This window comes from Haliotis rufescens, unplaced genomic scaffold, assembly GCF_023055435.1.
Source record: "Haliotis rufescens isolate VD_foot unplaced genomic scaffold, xgHalRufe1.0.p SCAF_12, whole genome shotgun sequence".
NCBI classification, from domain to species: domain Eukaryota; kingdom Metazoa; phylum Mollusca; class Gastropoda; order Lepetellida; family Haliotidae; genus Haliotis; species Haliotis rufescens.
The window spans coordinates 25,118,253-25,136,190 of record NW_025963802.1 but is presented as its reverse complement, the minus strand read 5'-3'; the positions used below and the strand labels follow the sequence as shown (position 1 = coordinate 25,136,190).

The 17,938-nt window shown below is 39.4% G+C and overlaps 1 protein-coding gene across 8 annotated transcripts in view; it reads left to right on the top strand.

Moving 5' to 3' along the window:
* LOC124113358 (prominin-1-like) overlaps positions 1-17,938 on the top strand; it is a 589,013-nt gene that overhangs the window by 356,739 nt on the left and 214,336 nt on the right. For all 8 annotated transcript variants that reach the window (XM_046473653.2, XM_046473656.2, XM_048393445.1 and 5 more), the window contains one exon: positions 4,745-4,810. In XM_046473653.2, the coding sequence (XP_046329609.2) occupies positions 4,745-4,810 (66 nt within the window). The remainder of the gene's footprint in view (positions 1-4,744; positions 4,811-17,938) is intronic.

Sequence of the window (17,938 nt, the reverse complement as noted above, 5' to 3'; positions counted from 1 at the left end):
ACATTAAACATCAAAATGTTTGGAATTCGTTATCATAATACTACATATGGAAATGTTTTTCAGTCACTTTGTTAAATAACTGAATATTTAGGCGTTGAATAAATTTGAAAATGTTACACATTTTGACAGTAAAAAATATACACACTATCAAAAAGCAATGCTCAGGTGAAATATTTACTTTGTGTTGCAAGTCAAAATGGTGTAAACGAAAATCGCGAAAATTACCAAGCAAGTGACTTATCAAAACTTTGTCACCATTACCGATGCTAACCACAAAGATACCTACATTTCCTTATTACCTCCAAAACTGTATTTCATTTTGTTGATCAATGTGACCATACGCCCTCTATATTACTACCCATACAAGTGACTAATGCGCTTACGAATGGCGCAGCAGAGGTCGCGAACTAGTCTAGATTTCTGCTATACATCCGGGTACTCACTGGGAAAAAACAATAACAAAGGCAACAACCAGTCCCGGGGAATTGCGTGAGATCAGTGCCCCTTTAAGAATTGAACGTCAGTTTGGATGGGTTCATTGAAGTGTGAACGATTTAAAAGCGCTAGTTCAACTGTGTGAACCTCCGAGCTTGTGACCCATCCAAACTGACGTTCAATTCTTATAATTTCATACTTTGTAGTTTACTGGTCTCGCTGAATAATATCGTAACATTTTTTTCTTAAATTTGAAGTCCTCTGGTTTCGCCGAAGAACATTGCAACAATGTTATATTGTCGGTATTTGCCAGCTCTCGGTCTTATACGTTTCCCCACTCGTACTCAGTTACGCAAAAACAAATAGTTCTTTGAATATATAAATCATAATCTAGAAATATGTCAACACAATTTCATTCTCTGAACAAATTTACAAACAATATTTGGGATAAATCAAATCTTAAAAATAGGTTACAGGAAATTGAACAAAAATATAAACATGACCTCGATGCACCGAGGCAAGGTCAACCTTCAAGCGCGGATTTATATATGACGTCACATAAGTTTGTAAAGAGGTGTATTTCAAGTCGAACGGGAGCATGAGGATGAAATTTATACTTACTGCTGTTGTAAATGACGTTTATGGAGCAGTTATGGAAAACACCCCAATGCATGAACCCTCTCATGGCACTAGCAAATTGGGAATATCACCGATTTATGAATGTGTTGCTTGTTTTTGGATAATAGCAAACCAATTTGGACGATGCGGAATGGACTGGTGGGGATTGAACCAAGTGCTCTGTAACTTGTGTGTTGTGTTAATTGCCAACGTCAGGGTGTATTATATTTGGAGTTTGGGATTTGTCGTGTGTGCTGTAATACTTTGCTTAGCTGGTGTTTCCTGTCACCTGAGATGGACCTACTGTATGACCTGATGCCAGCTTCATTACTGTGCCCCGTCACTCCTCATATGCCGCCGCTTCTCGGCCTAGAATGCACGTAGAAGGCCGGCCAACTCAGAAACCGGAATAGTAGATTTCTAATTCCGTCTACGGATATTTTCTCGTCTCCGATGACCAATCGATAAAACAGGTAGGCAAGTTTTTGGGTTTTTTAAATTAAGTTTCTTTCCTTACCTTTTTATGTTTTCTCAAAATCTTAGATTTTTTCCCCGATGCGATAGTAAATCCGCGGCCACATCTGAGCAGGGTATGAAATTGTTTTCATTGGTGCTAGATTCCTGTCATTTCCGAAAACAAGGCATCAAAGTCAGTATCGCACAATAAATCAATTTCGTTCACCTCAGTAATTTTACAGAATTAATTTTCTTCACTTACGTTATTAGTATTGCAAGATAGCCATTCCATATCCAAATCACTGCAAGGACAATCCATTTTGTTTCATGTAGCAGTTAGACGACATCAATCACCAGAACCAAAGCATATATTTATTTATAAGTCAAATGAAATGTTACAAGACCAGGCAAAAATACTTAATTAATTTTATTGCTGATAAATGCAGGTATTAAAAAGAAAATAGAAAAACGAGTTGATCGTAAACACCGATCGACAATTCGGGAAACCCCGGAAAGTAGTTCCGGCAAAAGTTCACACTATCAATTTCACAAACAATTGTTCACATCGTGTGAACTTTTTTTTGTCCGTTCACAGGTGTGTGAACTCTAAATATCAGATCACATAACTACCCATTCAGCCAAACAGCATGAAAGAAACAGTGTAAACTTCAAAGTATCAAATTATTGTCCTTTGACTCTAACTAGCTGGCAATTGACATCTATTGTTTTAGATGATTAGCACTAGGTACTTAAGGGTGCTGTCTAGACTTATTGAATACAGATTTAATTAAGTGGAGGAGACAATGTTATTTAAGGGTTATGTTTATATAGTTGGCTTATGGGGATTAAGGTTTGTTTACATTGATACTTAGACACCCAATTTAAGTCTTAGTTTACATGGCATTTAGATTAACATTATTTCAATAGAGATAATTATTGAATGTTTTGGTTTGAATATATATGGTTTAATATTTAGGTGATATGGAACGTTGCCATGATATTATATTTTTATGTTTTATTTATAAAAAATATATCTTATGAATAACTACCATTAAAGGTTTTCTGACAGTTAATTTTTTTTTATATAGCATCATTACAAAACATATGTTCATATCTAATGCCCATAATAAAAGCATCATAACTGGATGCCTGAGTTTAGTTTAAGCGTCAGTTTAGGCATGACAACAAATTATTATCATTTCTGTAAGAACATCCAATTCGGGTGTCTATCAACATATGGTAACATAATATCTACTGTGGCTCAGTTCGACTGCAAGTTCTCCCATGCCTGTCTGATCTCCACAGGGTATTGGCAGTACTCACTGGGTCCACATCAGAGTTCTTTTTCTTGCTTTGAGTTTTACAAATTTTCTGTATCTTGTATCCTGGTTTTCCAAGCCGGGCATCTATAATGAAAGACTACAAGACTATTTACAACCAATAAATGGAACAGAAAGATAAAGATCACAAATATTTATTCATTGATTTCTATTATAAACCAAACAGTTATACATTGGGAATGGAAGTGACTGAGAGAAGCAGAATCTGAAAGCATATATATGTTTAGAAGGCTTTGGAAGCTTGAGTTTGGCATGTTTGAATGCAGGCAACTTGAGAGACAGTCATACCAGTTATATCCCATTAGTTAGACGTCCCATTAGTTAGACGTCCCAATTGTTAGACATGTTTATTTCGGCAAAGAGGGAATATACCTACAGGTGTAATGGATCAGTCCTAATTAGATTAAAGTACTGAGTAGGGATAGGGGACTCACAGTTTAGGGAGTATATATGTTATAATTTCGTTTAATTAACCTAAATTACCTTACTCTCAGCACACGTTCAATAGGCATGAGATTAACTATGTGAACTATGGAGTAGCTTAATTGTCTTACTGTATGATCAGTTGAAGGAGTTGAGTTTAGATTATCTACTCATCAAACAAACAAAAATGATTATCAGTATCAATATGGCTGGTTTAAGGAAAGTAGAGTACCTCACCTCTCGGCGTGGAAGTGAGCAGTTGATATTAGATGGATATATTTACAACAGAAACCACGAGAGGCAAACCCGCACACATTGGAGATGTGTCGTCAAGACGTGCAATGGGAAATGTACGACTGTCGGTGACTTTCTTTGCAATCAGTCGGAACATAACATCCGCCTGAAGATGAAACCAGAGTGAACTCTGTCAGCAATCTTCGTAAAAGAGCGCGAGAAGAAACCACACAGATTCAGCAAGTCACTCAAGTAGATGAACCCAACATGCCAGGGATGCCATCATTTCAGAGTGTAAAAAATGCACTTTACAGGTAAATATCATCCCGTATTTTTGACTTGGTTAGAATTTACTTCTTTTTTTTACGTCCCACATAACTTGTTTCGCTCTTAAACATTTCAAGTTAATGAAATCATTATCAATATTTCATGTAACATATGTGTAACTGTTCCTTTGCTCTTGTTCAGGCGTTACATTCCAGCGTTACCCAGGTCGCGGTCAGCAGTAGACATTGAAGACAAATGGTCAGAGACAACAGATGAACGTCCCTTTCTACTGTTCAGAATGACAAGATCCTGGCTTTCTCCACTGTAGAACAGATACAAGACCTCCAGGAAGCTGACACCCTTTACATGGATGGTACCTTCACAGCATGTCCAGGTTTATGGGATCAAGTATACATCATTCATGCCAGAGTTGGTCCCAACACCTTCCCTCTAGTGTTCGCCCTTTTGCCAGATCGCCAAGCAACAACCTATGGCCGGCTTTTTCGACAACTGAGGACAGAAGTTCAAGAGCGACTCAACAGACCTCTGTCACCTAGCACACTTGCTTCGTCTGGGATAAATAAATTGTAAAAGTTACTAAATGTAAAGTATACATGACCAAAAACTGTCACAAAGTGTTGTTACAAACTGTATAAAATTTATCAAATGTAAAGTGTCATTAAATGTTAAGTATAATATTAAAGTATCTATTCAAAGCTGCTTTGCTTTGTTTGTCAGATCTTATCAGGACTATTCCATTTTAAAGTCTGAGGTAACAAGCATAAGGATTAGTGTGCACTCAACCGTTTAAAGTGTTGTTATAAGCTGTCTAACTATTGGGACGTCTAACTAATGGGAGGACACCGTCATACCTGTACTTTAATGAGGTGTGTTATGTCATTGAAATTAGGTAATGTGATTGGCTTTATAGTTCGTAAAGAGGTGTATTTAAGTCTGTGTCTGTGTTTCAGCTCAGCAATGATACTGTTGGAACAAACTTGAGTCTTTTGGCTGAAGACTTAAGGAATGTCAATCAGGTAATGTATGATTCTATTTGTAATAGTTTTCTGAAAAGTCTATAGGACTAAACAGTACATAAAATATACACAGGACATACAGTGCCTCCAGCCATTAATTGGCTTTTCATACACTAGAAATTGTATGCATATAGGATACATAACAATAGTATTTGTCAATTTATGGTTGAGATTCAATAAATTCTGCCCTGCTTTTCCTGACTAACCTTCTCCCATCATCCTTCTGGTAAATCTTGCATACAAAGAGCATCAGTAATATTGTGGACTTGTTGGTGCCAAAAAGATATTAAAAAGTATCATTAGTTGGCTACCAATTAATGGCAGACCATTCCCTCTCTACCCTTGGTGAGTATTTTCACTAAACCCCAAACAGATTGGAATAGAATTATTCATTAGCATTACTCAGAGGTCCTTGCTTCACCAGTATACTGGTGTACTTTGATTACACATCCAATAATGAAATCCTATCTGAATTTCTGAGTTACAGCAGTTCATACAATGTTTGTATTCCAAATGTATGTATGAAAATGTATATATCAAAATGCCCTTCTTGTAATTTACTATTCATAATTCATTTGAATGAAATACAGATCTATGATTGTATCCAAATTATTTGTACCCTTACAGTTAATGAACTCGCCATTTTGTTTCCCCAAGATTTAGTTATGTATGAATGTCCCAATCGCACATGTTTGGTTATTACAAATAATAGGTACCTGGCTGATTTATTCTAAAACAACACTATGCCATTTCAAACTTCTTCAGATAAGTGTAACAAGTAAGTATGCACTGTTGTCAAATATTTTTTGGGTGGGGGCAGGATTTACATATATCTATGATATCCCGACCCATGTCCCTTGTGTGTACTCATAATTATAAACCAGCAAATTTGCTATTGAACCAGATTATTATGCTCATACGCAAAACAAACACGATCAATTTTACACAACAGATGAAAATTGTTCAGTGTATTATAAATTCACGTACTGTTGTCAAGCCATGCAGCTATATCCAAATTAAAAATTTCCATGTGGCTTTAGTTGATTCATTTAAACAAATTTCACGCGCAGATACAACCTCATTGTTCAAATCTGCCATCTGCCATCAATTACCGGCAATATCCACCTGAAAGCATAGAAAAAGCTAATGAAGCCTTCATTATTGGCAAAGGGCTCAAAAGTGCAGTGAGACAGTTTTCCATGCCCTATTCGTCTCTTCGTGATCGATTTTGTTAAATGTGTGAGATCGGGCACTAAATGCGTTATTATCCCAAGAGGAGGAACAAAGCTTTGTATCTCATGTAGAGATGATGTCTACTCTTGGGTATGGGTATTCTCGTGCAGAAGTCACAGCCTTAGCTACTGATCTTGCTGTCGGCTTTGGGAAGAAACCAAAAGATGACAAGCCTCTTTCACTTCAGTGGTTTTACTGTTTTCTTTAGAGATGGACAGAGCTTAGAGTGCGGAAGCCCTGCTATTTTGAGATCATGAGAAAAAAAGCCACATCAGAAAAGACGATAATTCATTATGTAATGATAATTGATGAATTGGAAAAGATCCTGGACAAGTACAACCTAAAAGGCAGACCTCAGTTTGTTTATAACATTGACGAGAAAGGGATAGTTCAGAGCCACATTCCTCCCCGTGTAGTTTCCACACGTTCTGAAGTCCAGGTTGCTGTCACAATGTCCAGGTCCAACACAACGACTGTATGGAAGCACAACTGGGTTAGCAGTACCTCCCTACTTCGTGTTTAAGGGTCAGCGAATGAGGGATGAACTTTTGACAGGATGTACTCCCAGTACTTCAGGCACTGTCAGTGAAACATGTGGGTCTAACATAGAGATCTTTCAGAAATGTCTTGAGAATCACTTCAGCAAGTACTATGTTGAGACTACAGCAGTTCTGGTTCTTTATGATGGCAATAAATCACATGTATCTCTGTCCTCATCAAGTGGGCATGGGAAAAGCTCATCATTGTCTCCTTGCCAGCGCATACATTGCATCTACTCCAGCCTATGGATGTTGGATGTCTTGGTCCTATCAAGAAAATTTACACAGGGAATATGTAAGGTCTGTGATTGACGGAGATTCATTATGAGAAGTCGCATGCAAAGTCTATTGTGCTGCCCCCACACCAATGAATCTGCAGTCTGTGTTCAAGAAATGCATCATATGACAAGTGCTGAGATGTCTACTACACCTTCCACAACGACAATTTCCTCAGCTGACAATGATGACGTCAGTACCACCAGGTGTACTAGTTTCTTTGAAATGCTGAACACGTTCTGACAACAGATCCTAAACCCACAAAGAAAAGAAAGGTCCATAGTTCGGTTGTTGGAGGAAAAGCAATAATGGAGGGCAATATCTTGGCCAAAATAGTGGCACATAAAGAAAGCCAAAAGATTAAATCCACAATAGTGACCTGGTATAAGTCGTGAAATTCTACGACTATGGGAACTTCTGGTTTCTTGGTGCAGACCCGACAGATACAGAAGAATCACAGCGTGATGAGAGTGAACTTTGCTGCAAGTGCAAAAAGTGGCAGCTATAACTATATGAAGTTCGGCAATGTACATCGCTCATACTTATGAAAAGGGCACAATGCAAACACCTGGCATGTTCATATTGGACTCATTTGATCTATACACGTACGCCTGTCAAGTGTTTGAGAGGAAATGCAAAGTTTTGGTATCCCTGCGACGATGAGCCAGAAGAGTGATGTGCATTATAATTGTGTAAATCTTTTTTGAATTTGTGTAATACATCCAGTTGTTCAAGTTTTGACACTTTTTTCACCTTGAGTTAACTTTATCAATGTCATTTTGTGAGTGGGATTCCCCTCAGTGTGCATGTGACAAGCTTGTGCGAGGCTTATTGGACGTAAATAGCAAGCCAATGAGGCAAGAGAAAACATATGACTTCATTCTAAAGTGTCATGGCCAAACTCAGAACTTCAGAAGCAATCGATACAGACTCTCTCATCATAGACTTTCATAAATAACATTTGAATAAAAGGACATTGACTGTATCAACAGGTAGGTACCATATTATTACTGCTCTATTTATATTCGTTTGTATCTAATGCGCTCGTGTGTCTCATCTGAACGAAAACTGATGACGCCAGGATACTATTTCATCTTTAGACACTTTGAAATGTGTTTCCGATTTAACAGCACCGGGCCTGGCACAATAATATTTATTCAACTAAACTACACAAACTACTTCCTTGTTTAATAACAGTTTGATGCTGATGCAAGGCAAACAATATCTTGGCAAACTTTGCAGCATGAAATGTCTACATTGATAAGTATGAGAAACTCTCAACCCAAAATTCTGTAGTGGTAAGGAAAACAATTTAACATGTTTTAGATTATGGATGGCATAGGAAACGTAGCTAAAGGTCATATTGTTCTTCAGCTAGTCTTTTGAGATGTGGAGGGCACTGAGCGCCGTGTTTGGACACAGAGGATGCTCTGGATACAGGAGTCGTGTCAAATAATGGCATCTATTGTTGAACTAAATGTTTTTCGAAGATCGCACGCACAAAACCGCCCCTTTTTAGTGAACCTCGCATCTGATCAGCACACTGATTTGGCAAACTTCGTAGATACAGATCCTGCAGTAACAGTGCTGATTCCAAATAGTCCAAAGAAGCACAAAAACTGCAAGAAAACGCACAGCATCTGTATTTGTTGAGGAAACTGTACGTTGAACTTGCAGTAGCATGTTTGGAGTGAAAGGCAATTTGTAGTTAGAGGCTCATCCTTTGGTTCTTTTGATGCCCTTCAACATTGATGTTAAGAGAAAATTGGCCTTCAAGGGGTTAGTGAACCCAAACATCTGATGCAATATGCGAGTTATGTTCAAATACTGGGGAATCGAACTGTAAGCATGGGTGTGTCCAAAATATGCAGCATAGCGGCATATTGCTGAGATAGCTGCTACCCGCCGGACAGGCTACTTGGCTTTGTCTAATTGGGATTGTGAATTCAAACACCAGTTCCTTCTTCAACTGTGGTCGGCCTCCTCATTATTTAATGATCAGGTCACTGAGTCCCATGCCAAGGTCTCACAAAGTCAGTGGCTGTCTTCATATACCTGAGGGACATTCGGTTCAAGTTGTACATAGACGACTGTCTCCTGAACCATCCGGACCTGCTTCTCCGACTCTACCAGGTGCCTACAACTGGGATGGGTGGTCAATGAGGCGAAGTCGGAAATGATTCCATCCTACCGACTCCAGTTTATAGGTCAGACAGATCAGGACCTAACAGTGCCACAGTACAGATGGCTCAAGATACCGCACCATCTCTCACCTGCCCTTCGACAATCCAGCACACTTCACCAGTGGCAAATGTTGCTGGGGTGCTCACATCAACCCAGGATTTGACAAGCAGAGGTTGTCTGCACCTACGCCCAATACAGTGTCAGGACCCCTGCATAATCATCACTCCACCGTCTCGCCTACGGATGCATCTCAGTTGGTGGACAAGAGAGTTGAATGTCTTAGGAGGTGTCTCCTTTACAAAGTTGGCTCCAACGTTACAACTGTTCGTAGAAGCCTCTCTACAGGGTTGGGGTGCTCATTTACAGGACCAGACAGCTTCAGGGCTGTGGTCCAACGTACAGCACACATCACACATCAACAACCTTGAGTTGGAGGCGCTCATCCAAGCAATGTCATGTTGGCAGGAGTGTCTCTGAAATACCTAACTCGCCATCTCCACTGACATACATTAAATCTTCAGTGCTAACTCTTTTACCCTTGTGTACCAGACCATGTAATCTTATAGTTGCTGCTGTGCTGTGATGCCAAACAATCCTTAAATGGTATTATTCGCCCAATCTGCAAAGGTGAAGGAAGTACAGATTACCCTGGAAATTTTCGGCCAATATGTTTTATAAGCTGCCCAGCAAAATTGTTAACCACAGTTTTTATTAGGAACTGAAGTAAACAGTTTAAATGATTATGTTGAAAGTAATAATTTTCTGTCCAAATCACAAGTGGGTTTTAGGCATGGCTATTCCACAAGTGATTATGATTTTTGCAATTATTGATTTACTAAAAAATAGAAAGCAAAAACAGTATTATGGTTTCATAAAATAACAACACAACATTCAGGCAATCAATGTGTTTAGAGAATGTTGGAGTGAAGGTTTTATGCTAACATCATGAATCTTTATTAAACAAACAATGTAAAAATGCTGTTTCCCCAATTTATGTTGCACACAAATTTCCAGCCACATTGTGATAACATTGTGTGTTTGCTGAGTTGTGATTCCCTTCGATCCCAGCAACTTATTCATTCCTCACCTTGGTTCTGGGGATATTGGCGGTTGTGATTCCCTTCTATCCCAGCAGCTTATTCTTACCGACACTTGGTTCTGAGGATATTAGGACCTTGATTCTGGGGATATCGGCGGTTGTGATTCCATTCTATCCCTGCAGCTTATTCTTACCACACCTTGGTTCTAGGGATATTGGGTTGTGATTCCCTTCTATCCCTGCAGCTTACCTACCACACCTTGGTTCTGGGGATATCGGCGGCTGTGATTCTCTTCTATCCCTGCAGCTTATTCTTACCACACCTTGGTTCTAGGGATATCAGGGGTTGTGATTCCCTTCTATCCCAGCAGCTTACCTACCACACCTTGGTTCCGTGGATATCGGCAGTTGTGATTCCCTTCTATCCAAGCAACTTATTCTCACCACTCCTTTGTTCTGGGGATATCAGGGATTAACCTCTAGCCTGCAGAATTGTTTTCACACTTATTACCCCTGCCTCCAGGATTAATTTTAGCATAAGGCACTCTAAAGAGAATCTGTCATTTCAATGGTCGGTGCTTCATTAAACAATGGACACAGGAACCAATGTTTTGCACATTAATTCCTGATAGAAAATTGTACATTATCCTATAAAAATATCCTGACATTTTCAAACATACAGAGGTTATAGTCCAGTGGATTATGGCATATTATAAAAAAATCGTGCACTTTGTGGTAAAAGCATGAAATTTGGCGTTAATATACATCATACCAATACGTTTAAATTTAGATATAGTGCCATCCTTAACTTGACCTTTGGTGACCTTGGTGGCCATCTTGAAAAATGGCCGACAATCTGACAAATATCTGTTGATATCTTGGTAACTAAGATAGCTGGAGCCATTATATTGGAGTGTAAATAAATGTGTTTTATCTCCAAGAAAGTGGAAAACCTCGTTGAGTGTATGAACCCTTGATAATTGGAAATATTCCTGATAATATGGCATCAACGTGTATGGCGGACGACTCTCCTATCGGTCACTGTAGAAGTATAACCCATCCAAGATAAGCATATTGGAAGTGTTCGTTAAATTGTCTCTGCTGTTGTCTGGGCACGCACAGTAAGGGTTAAAAATACCGAATACTCGTATCTCAAGACGAATAAGTTTTCCATTGCAATTTATTGGTTACATGTACATGTACTAGCAACATCCATCACATTTGCACAGTGCAGTACAGCTTAATGCTGCTTTCACGCACTTGCAGTTTGCCCGACAACCTTTTGTGCAGCCACATCGCAGTAGTTCTCTGCACACTTTGCTGGCCTGTGGGAGGCTGCTCCACATGACTTCCCATGTTCCTCCATCAGTTCTTGTCCAACCCCATCCTGCTGGTCGTGGTATGTCAACCACTGGTCTAAGAGCCTGGCTCCAACAATGCCCAGCCTGGTAAGCTGCTCTTCTCACATGCTGTAGAAGGGTAGATTGTGTTGGTTAAATGTTGTTCACATCTCTTCCTTTGTGTGCAAAGAGATCCACTCTTGCCTCGTTCACATGACTCTTCAAGCTGGCTTTGTCATATAGTAGAACAAAAAATCTCTCTACAGTGTCCATAGACTTAAAAAAAAGTTATCGACATCAGTCAATTGTGGTTGGTTCATTAGTGCAGCAAACTCTGCAGTGACCTCAGGGTACATGTTCCAGGTATCCCACGCTGTTTTCTTTCCCCTTCCAGCAATGCAGGAGACAGTGTCGCATCTAGTCAAGGTATGGAACATGGGAAGTGCGAGACTCTTGCTTGGTCCAATTTCTAAAACGATGTCATGTGCAGGAATCAGCCGGAAGTGTTTGCCTGTGCCAAAGGCCACCCACAAAGCCGTTAGTAGCATTCGTAGCTGTGCAAACACATATACAGCAATCACAACAACATTACTGTCCACTGTACGGATGAGAATCTTGTACTGTTTAGCTGCATCAGCGACATGGACCATAATTCGGCTGTCTGCTTCCTCATGTGTGCAAGGTGCTAGTCCTTTTGTTGTTCAGACAACATCCTCATGCAGTGTGCTAATGACTTGCTTGTCGGTGTGGATAGTGATGGCTTCTGTGCTGAGAAACACAAATAGTTCTTTCTTATTGTCAGAAAGTTTCAAGAAGTCTCCCCAGTTTTTTGGGATTGGATTGTTAGACTGTACTCGACGGCGCACGTACTCCTTTACCTCTCTTGTCTCTTGTTTGTACCTTCAAAGAGTCTGACCTGTATTCATCCCACACAATATCTGTTCGTTGGCACTTGTGAAGCTGTGACATCAAGTATGGTAGAAAGACATCCTGAGAATACTCTTTGAAAGTCTTTGTTGAACCTGGCTTCAACATGTGAACTATTGCTGGCCCATCTATCACTACAACCTCTGTAGCTGTATTTTTCTCATCTTGCTCCAGCAAAACATCCTCCAGGCATTGAACTATGTCAGATTTAGTACCAAGCCTGAGTTTGCCCCTGTCTGAAAGTGATGGTGGGCATACCTGATTCTCATGAGAAAAGAAATCATGAAGATTCCCATCATGCACTTGACAAGCGACATAAAGTCTTGAAAAGAGATTTCTGTCACATTTCAGCGCTGAAACAAATTCCTGAGCTTTAGTTTTCTGTCGTTTCACTGGTGTACTAAAGAGACGAAGTTTGTTCTTTTTTATTGGGTCGTCTTTAGGTTTTGACCGGTTTATAGGTTCTACAAGCCGCTCTTTCACAAATGTGTTGTATTGTTCACATCCAAGCTTTTCAAGCCTATACAAGTAGTCATTAACAGATTTATCAGCAATGTCCTGTGTATCAAGTACAAGAAGGTCGCAACTAGTTTCAAGGAATGGATTACCATACTCTTCAATAACATATTTCAGTGAAGTGACATCTCCAATGAAAGCCTTTTGCACACCTGGACGTTGTTCATGATGGGGCATGTCAGGTTTCTTCTGTGCATCATCCAATGACACTTCAAAGTTATTGATGAGATGTGCCATCTCGGGTCCACTGACCATCCATCTCTGGAGAGCAGCTGATTCTCAGTCAGCCCAACAGCTCCACCATCATCTTTTACCACAGCATTATGTTGCTCATGTGCTTGATCAATAGCAATTCTTGAGTAAGCATGAGGTGTCTTGTTCACTGTGAACTGTCCATTCAAGAACTTAGCATGGACATTGGGGTGCAGCTTTGACAAGGTCACCATGTCTCGGGGGTGGACTGATATCCATCGTGCATAGTGGTAGTGGTCAAGAGAGAAAAACCAAGGAACCAGCTTTGTCAGGGAATCGACATACAGATGGAAGTTGCCAGTACGAATAGATCGCACAAACACAAGCATGGTGAGTTGTAGTTCAAGGACCATGAACCAAAACTTGAAGGTCGGATGACACTCCTGTTGAGCAATACACCATTCTTCAAGACACTTCGTCTCAATGTTGGGTTCAACAGATTCCATATACGCCTGATATGCCTGTTGCAGGGATAAATACATGGCACAAGCTGTCACCTGGTGCACCCTTCTTGTGCGTGTGATGTGAGCTGCCTTCAAGAATGAATCTACTGTGCCAGCTGTGGCAATCTCTGCCCGAACCAGTATTCCTACCCATCCACTGCGTAGATCCACTGAGAAGATTTCCTAAAGCCCTTAGTGCAGTCAACCAACGAATGCCTCATCATTGCTACTGTCACGGCGTCTTCCTGGAACAGTGGCAGTAAGAAGGACTTTGTAGCTGGTGTATCAGTTTGATTCTCTTGACTTGCATGGAAAGCTGCCCATGATAAGTTAGTGGAATCCATTCCTTTTTGTACTGTATTACTAACGTGTTCAAGCCACGTGTACTCTAACTGTATAGCTGGAGACATTAGATCACAAGCAGACTGCACTGGTCCAACAGTCTCGGGAACAGAGCAAGAGAACTTCACATCGGACAAAGGTTGAACTTGGGTGTAAGAAGCTGGCAATCTGGGTAGCCTCTTCCTTGACTGACTGGTGGTTACATAATCGTTGCCACTGGTTTTTTCAAGGCTGCTTACAGGGTCAAGCACCATCTGGTCAGCGTTGTCAAAGTGCTGGAATACTGAGATCCATGTCCCATTGAATGAACTCTTCGCAGTGATAGCACTTGTTTGATGATTGATGTTATCCACAGCAGATGTTGTAAACACACCAATTTTCAAGTCTGGTGGACAAACTGTGTTCAATTGTTCATAACATTTACAAGTCTTGGTGCCAATATCAGTTGAAATCTCAAGAACTCGGTCATAGGACACTGACGGTCCTAGGTCAAAGAGTTTTTCAACCAGTTCACGCTTGCGTGACTTGTTGTGAAGGAGGATCCCAAGATACACGGGCAAAGGAGGCTCCCGAGACTTGTGGCGTATTGGTTGCATTTCCTTTGGATTGTGTCTTGGATCGTTAAACAGTAGTAACTGACACATGCTGAGTAGTGCTTGATTCTGTGGTACAACCGACTGTTCCGTAATACTCGCTCCATACAGAACCATGGCCACAAGAGTGAGTAAAGCAGAAGGAACCGCTTCAACTTAACAGTCTTCAGGAAAATTTGCCATCAAACGATGTTGATGCATTGAACAGTTCTTTCCGCACGATTCCTGCTGCCTGAGAAAGTACAAATGCATTGTCATCGACATCAATGTCAATGGCCTTCCGCAAAGCTGTACCAACATCATCGTTGGATACAAGGAGAATGTCTCTTCCCTCTTTGAAGGCCTGCAACTCAGGAAAATTAGCAAGAATGCGATGTTTCAGCCTTGTAGAGTGTATTGATGGAATTTCCTCACCAAGTTGTGAAAGTCTGTCACTGTATAGCTGAACTAACTTGGAGAGTTTAAATACAGGAGATGTGTTCAGTGATTCTCTGTCAGTAAGTGCATCTTCAACAAATGCCACAATTTCTGCAAATACTCTGGCATAAATGGCCTCTGTCTTTTTACCCTCACAGTTCTCCTTTTGTTCTGATGTTTTAAGTTTGGCTGCTTTATTATACAGGCCGATCAAACACTTAGAGTGGTACTTTGCCTCACTAGCAACAAGGTCTCCAGACGATACCTTTGCTAAGATACGATCATCAAGCAGCCTTGTTGCACATCTTCAAACTCTCTCACTGATCATTTTGGTCATTGCTTCATGCAGTGAATCAGATGTATTAGACGGTTCCTCACAGAATAAACACACATTATCCATGGTTATGTTCTGTTGCCGTTGGTACCGCTCACCACGTGCTTTCTTAATTACCACTAACATCAGTGCATGGGGGTGATGTACTGCACCTCTTCTGAGCTCGTTTTAATTTGGACTTGCTGTATGAAAGCTTGCAGTTATTGTGAAATTTAGCTGAATGTCGCATCAATGTATTTTTTACACCATCCCCTTCATTTAGCCTTGAGATTTCAAGAGTTTGGGGGAGAGATCCAGCATTATCAAATGCTATCAGATCATCTGCAAGATTGATGTAACCTGCACCAACGTCACTGCATTTAGAATTACATGGGCAAGAAAGCTTCTCAGTTTTGTCTTCTTGACAAATAACACACTTTAACCCGTCGGTTCCTATAACAACAGGAACAGGCTTTGTCATAGGCCTCATCAACTTTACTTGAGAGGACATATTTGGATACGTCATCCAAACATTTAGCATTTATACCATCTCTAAATCATTATGTGTCAATATGTGCAGTCTAAATGACTGTAGCTTGCATGTATGTTTTCTGTGGACTCTTGGGGACCTAATAGGTGTGTTCAGACATCATAGCTGAACGATTTAGCTGTTATCAGTCCACAAATATGTTGTGTTTGTCTCTGCAACATGTGAAATGGACGCCATTTTGTAAAATGGCCACCAAGGTCACCAGAGGTCACATATGAGATGGCACGTACTATATCTAAATTTTATTATACTGAGGTGGTTAACATGTGTGCTAAATTTCATGCTTTTACCACAATGTGCAAGATTTTGTCACTATCTGCTGTACCATTAAGACAAAAGCGAACATAAAATTTCTAAATTTTCTTGATATTACCTGAACTATGTTATTGGAGATGGTTTGCGTTTCATGCTAGGAACCTTTTGATATCGTTAAATATGTGCAAACTGATTTCAGTAATCATATCTCCAATCTCTTAATTTTAATGAGTAAATTCGATTTTTTAACAGTGCGATTGTAAATTATCTCTTTCAACACCTCAGGCCGGTTTTCCGGCCAAGAAGCATCGAGTCCCCAGACACTGTAGGCCGGTTAACCGGCCAAGCTGTAGTCACGTCAAAATAGTATATATTTTTATGGACCTACCTGTAATATCTTTCATTTATTAAATCTATCACATTTCCCAATGTCTAAAATACGTCTTCCATTTCAATTTATCATTTTTTATCGATAAATTGAAAAATTATTCACTATTTCCCATGATGTTATTGAAAATAAAATTCTCGGACACACATTTCGACAACGGGTCCACATCGAACATGTCAAAGAGCATAATAAAGACGTTTTAAACAAATCTTTAAATATATTATACAAAGTAATAAATAAAATCAACAAAAATATATCTAAAAATAATCAAACTTACATCTAAGTTATTATTTCCATCTTTTCGTGCGATCGCGTGTAATGTAAGTCAAATGACATCTCGGCTTTCGTCGCCTTGAATTCTCGGCTCGGACACGATGTTTAATGCAAAAATATATGCATGAAAAATCTTTGTCACAGCTCGTAACCTAGCACGATACATTCACGGAGTTCAATATTTTTAATATATATCGTGATTTCCTGCTTAAAACGTTCAGAATAACACGATTAAACAAAAATCTGTTGCCAACTTCTGAAATTTATCAAACACGAGCTTGGTATCACAGCTGTAATTTGATTGGCTGCCTTAGGTCACGTGCTCAAAATTGACCAATCACAAAACTTGTAGCAGATTTCAGCAAGAAAGCGTCATTAGAAACCAATTTTAATCCAATGAAATCGCTTGTTATAACTACGGAAAAAAAACAGGCGATGTTACGAGCGTGTAGATGAAGGAATAAGCTTTCCAGCGATGTGTCATATGCCATTCTTCGACGAACGTGTTATTCATACGAAGCCTCGAAAACGGGGGTATTTCTTCATGTTACTGAGCGGACAGCCGCTGTTATCGGGAAATTGGGGATGACAGAAACTATTTATAATTCTTTTTAAAATGATTTTCCAATTACGTAAACAATGAAAATAAAAGAGAAATAGGTAAGTGGAATTTATGAAATCTAATATTTGCCGAAAATCATCAAGTTTTCGCTTCCTTGGTCCTTAATCTGGATGTTAACAACGTGTTAGCTTACATTTTTTATTTACAACGAACTTAATTAAGTTGTAAATGCATTATTTTAAAAAATGTGAAAAACATAACTTTCATATTTATAAACCATAGGATCAGACCTTTCAAATGGTGTATAACATGTAGTAGCAAATATATTTTACAAGCCGATATTTTCTTTGATAAATGTTGGCTTTACTATCACACAAGAGTCTCTGGGAACTCGGTGTCCCAGCAGTAAACACTTCTGGTTGACTGGTGTTGAAAGATTATTAAACATTTCAGTAAATTTATTATCCAAATGTTAAACAGGAAAAAAACCTAAATTTTCGAGGTCATCATGTCAGTTGCTGAAATACGAACATTCTGGTTAATCTTACGTGTCATGTTATAAAACTGGCAGGAAACAATTAATGACTCATAAATATTCACCAATCCTTATTTCAAGTGTTTTGGTTGAATATTTATGATATATAAAAGAACAATTCCTGTGCTAGCAGACGTACAATAACTAAACA